The sequence below is a fragment of the Polyergus mexicanus genome, unplaced genomic scaffold, assembly GCF_030449975.1.
Source record: "Polyergus mexicanus isolate NDT 795.1 unplaced genomic scaffold, iyPolMexi1.0 SCAF_15, whole genome shotgun sequence".
Lineage (NCBI taxonomy): Eukaryota > Metazoa > Arthropoda > Insecta > Hymenoptera > Formicidae > Polyergus > Polyergus mexicanus.
This window is the reverse complement of record NW_027223335.1, coordinates 3971753-3983712: the sequence shown is the minus strand read 5'-3', so window position 1 is coordinate 3983712 and position 11960 is coordinate 3971753. Positions and strand designations below refer to the sequence as shown.

Sequence of the window (11960 nt, the reverse complement as noted above, 5' to 3'; positions counted from 1 at the left end):
AAGCAGTGGTATCAACGCAGAGTACTAAAGAAAATGTTATTGGAATTTACCGAGAACCAGTTCTGTTAGGAAATATAATTACTTAGTAGCAGTGTAAACAAATTTCCATCGACGGCGAGAAACGGCGTTCACAGGCAGACATCGAGGTCACATGTTATATCAATTTATATAATTATTTAGCGATTTCTCACATTGTCATATCCAATTTCTTCGATCTACAATACATATGAGTGTTATCATGAGGTAGATTATGATGACATTGCATTTTTTCTAACAAAGTTCATTGACAACTGAAACGTTCACTGCAAGAAACAAAATCTGAAAATAAATACGTTTTTAATATAAATATATTTTTTAAATCTAATCGCTCTTGTGTTTCTCTAATCTCGTGTTTGAGAAAAAAAACATGAAAAAGGTATACATATTATTAGTAATGCAGTTGTTTGATTTAAAAATAGATTATATAAACATAAGCAGTCTTAAGTAATTTTTTCTGAAAAAGAAAATTCCTCCTTAAGATAGAATTTTTGAAAAGAAATATAATAGAGATATAAAATAAAATTAAAAGATCTTTCTTTTTTTGATGAGAAAATTTTTTCGCCAAATATTTCTTCATTAATGTCTGATTTTTATTAAGAAAGGGAACAATATTTCTTTTAATACTATTTTATATATTTAAAAAATTAATTGTAAGATTGAACACACAAAATACTTATAAAGATTCTTTCTTGCAAGTTGCATCATACATGTGCCTGTGGTATCAATGTCCTGTTTCATCATTCGCAAGCACTTGATCAGGAAGAGCCACGTTGATCGATCATCGCGACTATGTAGGTCAATAAACTTCATTTTAACAGACAAACTGCGATCTGCGACCATGCGTAACAGTCGATCGATTATACATATATTCGCGTTATAATAATTGTATATATATACCCTATAAAGATGATGCAAGTCACAGATGCTTTATTCCAATATGTTTCATCAGCTGTGCAATTTCTGCGATAACGGGAAAGCTTATAAAACCCACTTCGAAAGATACGAATTCAGTAAGGGACCCTCTGATAAGTGTGCCAAACGGTATTTATTAATTCTATGACGCATAGTTTCACTTTCGCCTAAAAATTAATAATGTAAAATAATTAGTTATAGAATAAGAAAAGAAATTTTTAAAATTAGTTTGATAATTATTTGCGCAATAAAATAATTTCTAGAATAGAAAGAGTTTCGCATTAATACTGTAAGAATAACACAAATAAAGCATACTAATCCTGAAAATATCGATTATTTTAAGTAGTTAAAAAAGAAAGAAGTATGAAAAATAATATTATAATATCGATTTTATATACAATATATATGTGATGGAATAATATCAAATGTTAAATAGAATTCTATTCATATAGTGATAACAATTCCGAAGGAATCGATTACATGAATTCTACATGTTCTATTTTGCTATATAAATCATAGAAATTCAAAGCTTGTAATAAGCTATTAATTAAAGCCTGCCTTCATAATCACATTTGTTACATAGATCCTTTTTGTAATGAATATAACAAAACAAATCTGCTAACATTATTATTCAAAAGTACGTATAAAGCGTATTGCGCAATGAGTGCGTTTATTTCGGTGATAAAACAAGAAAAATTACGTCAGTTGGGAAAGAGACATTCTTAAAGCCGATTAAAAAAATAAATAAATTGAGATAAATTGAAAGAAAAATTTATTCCTGTAAAGTTAAATAATTTTCAAAGTCAAATGCTTTATTTAAGGTGTATCGTTGCTATTTAATTTGCTTAAACTTATTAAAAGCATTAAACGTTTGTTCGGTCAAGAACCTCGCAGATGTTTTCTCGTAATTGTCAACATAATACAGGGGATACATTGTACAAAGAGATCGTTGGGGAAATCCCAGGGTGTCTGGTACACAGACTGTCACCTTCGAAGTCCTTTCGCATTAAAAAGTCGATTCTGCGTAAAAGCAGTTAAATATATCACGCAGTTGCTTAGATAATCGACCGTTCAAAGTCAATTCGTTAATTAATTCGTTTCAACGGATAACAAAAAAATATACCGCGATGATTATCAATAAGATAGTGAAGTTACAAATATGATATATTTTAAACATATTCTGTTAAACCATACATAAGATAATATTTTTATTTTTCAAAACTTAAACAAAATCTGGTACAGTTTTACCGAAATAAAATATATAATAAAGTCATTTAATTATATATCTGCAATCATTTTTTTTTTTTTTTTTTTTTTTTTTTTTGTAATTTAGGAATGCCGTTTGCATAAATGTAAATTGTCCGGGAAATATATAACTATAACGTCAACCCAACTGATATACCTATTGGAATTAAACGAAAAAAACGTTTAATGGCATTTCAAAAATGCTCTCAATGCCTTATGATAATAATAAAATATTGGAAAATTGTCAGGATCGAGAAATGGCACTGTTTCTGAAATAAATAAATGATGAACAAAATATTTTCTCTATATGCACTTGCGATTCTCAAGACAGACATGATAAGGTAGCCGATCGATAAACTTATCGTAGATTATAAAATAAGACATGAACTTATCATTATTACGATTCTTGGAAGATAATTGCTTATCAGAGTCTTCATTGGAAAACGGAAGGAATTAATAGTATGATTATATCTCTCCATCTTTATAATATACCGCGGTAAAATAAATAATAAATTTAATTTTTACAATTAGATTAATATATTTATTTTTAGATTTCCTCGATAGAGCGCCGCACGTGCGGCTATATGAACGAAACTATTATATAATTAACATCTCTTTCCAGATTTTGAGGATGGCGATGCTTATCAGAAAAATCGTGTGTTTGAAAAAAAATCTTCTCGCACAAAAATTTTCAAAAAGCACAAAGGAGGCATGGAACAACATCCTGCGTAATAATCACAAAACATTGCTTAGAAAATTCATTGAGGAACATTCTGATGTGGTAAATGCGATCTTGAAAAATACCGAGATCACTCGCGATCATCTAACTCCGGAATTGAAGTTATTTCTGTTGACGAAGAATTGTCCCTTATATCGCGAGCCCTTCATCGACAAATGTGAGAATAACAGATTCGATCTCTCGACCACAAACATATTCCAGGATCCGTTTTGGTCTATATATTGGCCCGGAGGTCAGGCACTGACGAGATTCGTTCTCGACGAGAGGAAAAAGATTTTAGGACGTGCAAAGCAGCATGCAAAAAAAGATGCATTAAGGATACTGGATTTGGGTGCGGGATGCGGCGCTACTGCGATAGCCACGAAATTAACGATTGAAACCTGCAACATTATTGCGAATGATATCAGCAAAAGTCAGTACATAATACTTAAAAGTTAAAAGTTATTAATTAATAGGAGTCTGGATTTTTTATCAGCTATACTACTTTGAAAGTTATTAGTGTTTGAGTATTTTCTGTTAAGCAAATATATAATTTCACACAGGGTTGGAAAGTAACGAGTTACTTATAACGTCGTTACCGTTACAGTTACTTTTTTCTGTTTGTAACGGTAACGGTAACGTCGTTACATTTCTCAGTTCGAAATTCAGTTGAAAGACTATTGCGACAAGTCGTAGAGGCAGGATAGATATGCGTATCAACGTCGCAGATAATGCAATACGACGCACAAGCAATATTGCAATATTGCGTTTGTTCATCATTTCCTCGAAATGATGAAAAACGAAAAGAGAACTTTCGCTCTTCGCGACAAAGTTTATCGAGCGCGAAGAAGGAAGGGGAAACAACATAAGTGCGAATTATCTCGATTGCCATTTGGGCCAAGATCGAGAGAATGAGAAAATGTGGTGAAAACAGTGGCGTAATGTTAAGGAAACTATTTTACATGGACCTTGGATTTTTGACACTGGATGCTGCAAGCGAATCATCAGAAGACTTTTTCTTTCCCCTCATTATTGTTACATATTTTTGCATATTTTACGTATATTTACGTATGTACTTATATGTATATGCAATAATATATACGATATATTTGTTTCATTCTTATTATTTAATATTTAGTTGTTGCTTATATATTTCTATTATATAATAGACACAATATTCTTTAAACTTATAGATTTATTAGTGTAACTGACGAGCCTCAACGGGGTCGCAACATAATTTTTAACATCAGGGATTCCTTTCACAAAAGAGAAAAATACAGAGAGAAAAAAGGTAGAAAAGATGAAATGTCTATGCCGTGCTTCATAGCTATTTACGATATGTATTAGCCACATGTCTTATCTTTTGTTACCTAGTTATTATAAAGATTTTACGCAATTTTTTTCTTTTCCGAAAAGTCTTCGATGATAATTTCCTCGCAACGAAAAACCCACTCGAGTCTTATTAGTTACATCATTGAAACGTAGAAAGTCGACAGCTACAGGAAATTACGAGGATCGAGGATCTCCGAGAAGAAGACTCAAAAGTCCCTTTGACGTCACTCGTGACTTCGTGTGTATATTTATCTGTCGATAAACAGATGTTTGTACGCAGCAGTAAATTGTCACAACTCCAGGCAGGCAGATGAAATCGGATTCCACGAGCATGATACAGAAAAAAAATGCGTCGCATGCGAGCGCATACATATCTATCGTTTTCGCGTGCTCGTCGTGCCTACGATTGCAAAATAATACTGATAGTGAAGTTTACATTCCATATTACGCGCGATATGTAGAATTAATGTCCTCGGGAGTGTTTCTATCAATCAACGTTTATGTCGAAGATCCTCCATCTTGAAGTTCACGTACATCTTTCTTCACCGATTGAACGAAGCTTTCATCAGTTATTATAAAAGTTATTAATTTTTAATGCAACGTTATAACTACTAACTATTTTGCGCGACATTTCGTAAGCGTGACAAGTGATATCTTTCAGTTTTCTATTACATATTATACGTCAATAGAATTATTTTCATTCATTTTGCCAGAGAATTTAAGAGTAAAATTGAACTTTGTAATTGTTCTTTTGTGATTTGGATTTGAAAAATTAACGATAACCATCTCCTCTTTCTTCCGCCTGTCTAATAAAGATCGATGTTGTCCTAGATGGAAAAATCACCTTAATTACGTCTCCGGAAGATTAAATAGGTCGAGAAATTAAAATACCAGGCACTTAAAAGTCGGTTTTCCCAGGCTCGTATGCAGATATAAGAAGAAAGGGTTTGCCCCTCGTGCGTCAGTGAAAGGTTGTTAATTCCAAGTATTGCATTTACGTGGCATACCAATCGACAAGCTATATGCTTTTAAGTAACCTAAGAGAAAAGTTGAAGAATATTAATTTTTCATAAAAAAATATGTATAGATTACAGAGATAAATTTATAATATAATTATTAAGGAGCGCAATATGCGTCTTCGACAATTGTGTGCTTATTAAAGACAAAGATTTAAATTACAATAATATAATATAATATCTAAACGTTATAAACGTTAAGTGCTATAACTTTAATATTGCGAATTACGACATTCTGGAGAAATTACACGATTTCTGAAAAAATCCGATCTCTGAAAAAAGGAAAGACATACATATAATATCGTATCATGTCGCACTAATAAAATTTTCTGCTAAATTTTCGTTTATTTATATACAGAAAACCTTCAACGAAAATGTTACATAACGAACGGACTTTCCGACAGCATTAATTTCTCGCAAACTTACAAATTCGCGGAACGAAATTACTCGAATAGCATTTCACATTAATCTGGCACGCTTTCGGTTCAAATCGATATAGAGGCAAGGACGTTGTATTTACTCAAGGACGCGTACGATTTCCATTTCAATGTCCGTCAGCAAAGTCAATTACGCCGATCGACAAAAGTCTAATGACATAAATACAGTGCATATTGGGATCAATGTCCAGGAATTTCACTTTCTCCTATTTACATTTAGTACCATCCAGAAGCAAAGATTGCTTCACAATCTGATTCTTGTGTGAGATAGACGTATCATTCGATTTTAGAGGAACAGCTTGTATAATCAAACTGAAATATATTTCTTAACAAGAATTTCAATTTTTGTATAATAATTTTTGAACGATAGTTTTGGTAGGAATTTTTAGAGACCCTATATTAACATTAAATAATGAAATCAATGGCAATGTCAATAATAGATAAAAAGACATAAGGCGTGAGTATTCATAAATACATCTATATTGATAGAATGAATGAGTCAGACTTATATAGGATATAAGTCTGAATAGCAAGATAACTGCGTATGCGCGACACGGTCAGTTACCTGCGAAAGAATGTCGCAACGGGGGGAGGGGGGTCATATAATAAGATAAAAAACCTGCGTTTTAAATAATTAAACAATGTAAAATTGTCCATCGAATTTTTGCTAGTGCAAGGTGCTATTGTTCAATAATTTAAAAAAAGCTATTAAAATATATAGTAAGAATATAACATTTAAAAAAAATATTAATTTCATTTAGATATTACGCATATTATGAAATATATGCGTAACTTAATTTCATTTATTGTTAATAGTGACAATTGTGGAACTTATACGATTAATATCTTTTGTGTAATTAATGACATAATAAAATATAAATATATATCTTTTGTTTTAGTCGCTTGCGTAGCTATTGCGATGAATGCAATATCAAATAACGTAAACATTGAGGTGTCGTGGAAAAACCTGTTGGAAGAATTACCGAAAGATCCATACGATGTGATTTTTATCGGTGATTTGTTATATGACGAAGAAATAGCAAACAATCTAATTCCATGGTTAGAACGCGCATACATAGGAGATGCGCAAATTTATCTAGGAGATCCGGGAAGACACGGATTAACTGAAGATCTTAGGAAGCGAATGAGATTATTGCGGCAATATTCGTTGCCCGAGAATGTCAGGAAAGAGAATCATGGTTATGATACAGCCACCGTATGGGAATTTAATCCGAGTAATTGACTGAATAGGTATGTATAGATATTAATATATAGAAACGAAAGAATATGTATTAAATGTATGTATTAAAAGATGTCTCTATATATAACTTTTAAATAAATATGTGCATGTGTATTGGATATTTCTTCATTGTTAGGAAATAAAAACGTCAAGCTGTGCTCAAAGCTCAAATTGCAATAGTTGATCAATCGATTGCTTCTTGGATTTATTTACATAGATTGGATTATAAGTAATAATGTTCTTGTATTCAGAGAAAGACGCGCTTAGGAATTCTTCAGCGCATTGACGTAAATGAATAAAAATTGTTATGACATACACACGTGTATAAATATCGTGTATATAAGAAAAGCAATTCGAAATTTACCGCATATGACGAAGATCAAGTGCAATGTCATGCTTGTGCTTACGTTGCAATGTTTTTAATGAAATACGTCTGTACGCGCACCTATATGCATATGCATTTTAATAGCAGGAAATTCTATTTTCTTATATAATCAACATATACATATATCTCGTTTTCAGCGATTAAAACACGCGTCAAAGCATGCGTGGTTATATTCTTATCGTAAATATTTATAAAATGTGTCATTTCGCATCGGACGAAGCCTGCGTCATTTGATAAACTGTTGTCATTAAAAACGAATCCGAATATATTTTTATGGAACATTTATATAAACTAACAATAAGTTTAACGTATTCCCGAGTTGTTCACTTACCTGTTTGCTGACGATTGATTCTAAACTTCCATGTTGCGATGTCAAGCCCGTGCGGATGGACGTAACGTTCGACAATTTGATTCTGCATTCGTATCTTGATCGATCTACGAATATAAAATTCATGCGTTATATAAGATGTTTAAAGTTCGCAATGTTTTCTATGATGTATAAATTCTGTCAGAAATTTCTGTTAGGAATCTTATTCTTCATTTAACTTTTTTCGAATATTTTATTTTAACAGCATTTTAATATATTTAAAAGTTAGTAATACACACACAAATATTTGATACTAATTATATTAAAAAAGATTCTCTTTAAAGAAAAGAAATAAAGTCAAAATTAATTAAGGTCTATAGGTAAAAAAAGATTGCACTACTTTGTATGCATGCAAAATGCAAATAATAAAAAATTGTGATGATGATAACGTGACGATAAACTATACATATATACAAGACATTAAGAAACTCACTGTTATATATCTTCGTGCCATCTTTACAAATGCACGGTTGTTGCTGATTGTCGAGTGGACATTGCAGTATACAATTTTCCGAAGCGCATTCTGTAAAGAGATAATTAATCAATTATAGAATCCGCATAGCAAGATAAAATAGGTAAAGCTCTCTATTTCATGGATATAAAATATTACCGGTGTCTAAAGTATCCATAAGCCGAGTTTCGCAGTTATGCCCGACATAGCCGTTCGGACAATCGCAATGCATTGCTTCCGCTCCAATTTGTCTATGAAATAAACAAAGCAATTGTCATTATTCACAAATATTAACATTGTTGCAGAAACATATTTTTATTTATTTCTATAAAATATGATTATTTTTATTTGATCAACTCGTAAATTAAAAATTTTGATCTCTGGGAAGAAAAAAAATAGCTTGTACAATATTTATTACTTTTCCAACTATTATGAACAATACAATGTAAATATACTCAAATGATATAATGGCCATGGATATATTTAACACGAATAATATATTATTTACGTGGTCGTAATCACGCGTTGCAAAAATTTCATTCAAAAATCATTTAGTATAGATCAATGTAGATGATACTGTACATAATCATTTAATTTATTGCGAAATAAATATAAAACTTTTTAAATATTACGATTCTTATATATTGATATATGTATATTCATACCTGCACGTAGCTCCATTTTGACAAACTGTACTATGTTCATCATTGAAACATAACGGACCTTCATTGCAGTTTTTTCCGCTAAAACCGTAGAAACAGTCGCACCAGAAAGACCTGCGATAGGAAAAATATAACAATCACGAAAATCATGCGTCCCCAGTGGAGAGTGCAAGATGAAACTAAAAGAAACTTGAATACTAAGATTCGTAATATCCCGATATTAAAACTATTTTTCAAATAGATATGCAATTTGCTTAATATCTCGGATTTTCTTAATTAATTGAATTAATCTTCTACTCTGATACTAATTATACTTTTGCACGTCAGAGTTATCTGAAAAATCTCTTTAACTCCAAATCACTGCGCGGACGGTCGTACGTTAATTTCGCTTTTACAAATGTTGTATTTGTAAAAGAATTTTTAATCGATTGTTATTTAACGTTTTTATAAATTGTCATCGCTATATTTAAGTATACATATCCCATTTTAGAGGAATCCATACAACATTCCATAGAAATACAATATTTATCACTATTACGCTATTGTGCTACCGTACGATTATTTTATATGAAAAAATGCAAATCTCTTTTAAATTGATTAAGAGCTAATTTAGTCGCGCATCGTATGCAGATGCTAGTACTATTGCATGCGCTAGTATCTGAATAATATAGCAGATTATTAAGACTTGAAAACTCACGTGTAATCCGCGGTGACGAGACAGTTTCCCGCGAAGGAACAATCACGCATAGTGCAGGATTCAGAATTGGGATGTTGTTCGGTCATTTCGTATGTCACGTTGAATCCATACACGTCGAGCAAGTCGTTCAACACTCTGACGTGATTGCCTTCGAGTCGATCGAGTTCAAAATCGATCACCAGAAATGGCCTGAAAGTCCTAAGACGTCGGTACTCGAAGACGTTACCCTCAGTCACCTCCTTGATCAAGGCCGCTCCGAAGTTCATGGTCTCGGATTCGTAGTACGCATACTCGGTGAAGCGAAGTCCTTTGTAGACGTAGAGCTGCGTCAGATAGACGACGATGGAGCTATTGGTCGATGGGATGTCGGACACGTCGATCACCCAGCGACACTTGATCGGGACCGGAAACGGCCCGGGGAAATTTGGCGTATGTATGACGCCTTTAGGGTCCGCCAAATGACCACCGCAAAACGGCTCCAAATTCGTGGTAACACTCGGTAAATTCACACAGCAGAGATGGAGAAAAAGAAAGACGCCGGATACGGTCGACTTCATCTTCGTTCGATCAATCTGTAGTCATAAAAAAAAATAATATTATACATGACAATAAGTATAAGATATATATTTTCCCTTATACGAATGTATTTTTTAAGCTTGTATCCATGATAAAAAATAATAGCAGACTATTTTATTATAATATATTGTATTAGTAGAAATATTAATATTAGCATTAATGCCTCCAATATAATCTTCATATTTCCAATTCGAAACCATTATCTGAATTTCTACACCGTATCTTCGATTAGGTATTATCGATCCAAATTTCGATTGGTATCACAGATTTCTTATACATATATATACTGTATGTGTATATAATATATAAAAGTCTATGGTTGATGCTTAAGAATGCGGATATTTGCATGTAAAATTTCGCTGATAATACACACACATATGCGCGCGCGCGCACGCACATATATTCAGGTGCTTGACGTTATACCTGAAATCATCAATATATATATATATATATATACACATATATATAGTAATCGAATATTCAATATCCAGAAATTATCCTATATATTTATAACATGACAAATAAAACAAGGTCTATGATTTTTCACAATGCAATGGAACAAAATAAGAGACGCGGTTGTTTATTTCGAAATGAATAGACTAAAATATATTGTAAATAGACTATTTATTTACATAAATTAATTTACACGTCATTCTTAATCGGGTTTAGTAACAGCCGTATTAGTATAAAAATGGATAATCACAGCTATTCCTCCGAAGAATGGAATAACTGATGTGTGTGATTGGGCAGTTTCATTAATATATTATATTAAACTCGAACGATTAAGATGACGTGAATGACGTGTAAACGTATAGTCATCACAGATTGAGAATTTTTGAATAAGGCTACAAGAATTTGTTACGGTTTTATTATCTCATTTTTCGTATATAATCGAGATGTATTATAAATATATGATGTTTTCGTCGTATATATAAAATTACAAATTATACGCGATGCGCGCGCGCGCGCGCGTGTGTGTATGTGTGTGTGCGTGTACATATATTTATAATTAGAAAATGAGAAAAGAGATAAAAGGCGATGTTGAAAATCAAAAATATTCATGTATATGCTATTAATCGTTCATAATAATAAATTTTGCTATAAAATATGCGATCCAAATAATGACCATGATCCGTTTGACATACGTAAACATATTTTATATATATATATATATATATATATATATATATATATATATATATATATATATATATATTATACATCGATGCAATATCATCATATTTCTTACCTTGCTTATAATTCTGCGCTTATTATTTACTTCTCGCGATACTCGGAAATAAAGGAAAAACGAGCGCGAGTTGCCTCTGTTCGTTGCCGTTCAATCCGCTACCCTCCTCGTTTCTTTTCGCATCGACGTTGCTCCATCATGACGACGTCGATGTATCCCCGCGTATAGGCAGGATCCGGAAATCTCGCGTTTACGATTAGTTAGACTTACTCGTGAGTATCGCGCGAGGTACGAATCTCCGGGGGTATCCGGTGCATTTGGATCGATTCCATCGTACATCGTCGAGAGAGATTCGCGATTCGGAACGAAACGATGATACGCGATCGTCGTAAAGTAGCGATGAGAGATGAAGACGAAGATGAAGGCGAACGCGAATGAGCGATCGAGAAATCTCGATTCGACCTTGCGAACGAGGTCGTACGCGCTGATACTGATAACGATCGCCCTCTTCGATGCTTATCACGGGCAAAACGCAAAGTCGCGCGATCTGCCGGGATGCTGGGCGTTAGCTTTCTTCTATCGGACAATCTGTCCGCGCACAGCGCACACCACGCACCCCCTCCCCCCTCCGCGAATGCACCCTATGCAGCCTAATCCACCATCTGTATACGTGTATATACGTATGGTGCGTAAA

General features: G+C 32.9%; 2 protein-coding genes across 4 annotated transcripts in view; one reads left to right on the top strand and one right to left on the bottom strand.

Annotated features, from left to right (window-relative positions):
- Positions 1-11960, bottom strand: part of LOC138939901 (uncharacterized) — a 22059-nt gene extending 10099 nt beyond the window's left edge. The window contains exons 1-6 of one of the 2 annotated variants that reach the window (XM_070308213.1): positions 11327-11960; positions 9502-10073; positions 8808-8918; positions 8302-8393; positions 8125-8214; positions 7656-7759 (exon numbers count right to left, since the gene is read on the bottom strand). In XM_070308213.1, coding sequence (XP_070164314.1) covers positions 7656-7759; positions 8125-8214; positions 8302-8393; positions 8808-8918; positions 9502-10058 — 954 coding nt within the window. In that variant the 5' untranslated portion in view covers positions 10059-10073; positions 11327-11960. Of the gene's footprint in view, positions 1-7655; positions 7760-8124; positions 8234-8301; positions 8394-8807; positions 8919-9501; positions 10074-11326 lie in introns of those variants that run through there. The other variant, XM_070308214.1, reaches the window with a different exon arrangement.
- On the top strand, positions 2824-8605 carry LOC138939906 (electron transfer flavoprotein beta subunit lysine methyltransferase-like). 2 transcript variants are annotated; one of them, XM_070308232.1, is made up of 3 exons: positions 2824-3347; positions 6599-6950; positions 7076-8605. In XM_070308232.1, exons 1-2 carry the CDS (start codon positions 2828-2830, stop codon positions 6940-6942), a joined length of 864 nt encoding a protein of 287 aa, XP_070164333.1. In that variant the 5' UTR covers positions 2824-2827; the 3' UTR covers positions 6943-6950; positions 7076-8605. The 2 variants fall into 2 exon arrangements, with proteins under 2 accessions (XP_070164333.1, XP_070164335.1); XM_070308234.1 differs by lacking the exon at positions 7076-8605 and having other exon boundaries at positions 6599-6951.

What these genes read in the sequence shown, in the direction of transcription:
- LOC138939906 (XM_070308232.1), top strand. Translation starts at nt 2,828, where the DNA reads ATGGCGATGCTTATCAGAAAAATCGTGTGTTTGAAAAAAAATCTTCTC. An exon ending in TGCGAATGATATCAGCAAAA is followed by an intron (nt 3,348 to 6,598) that starts GTCAGTACATAA and finishes CTTTTGTTTTAG; the next exon opens with TCGCTTGCGTAGCTATTGCG.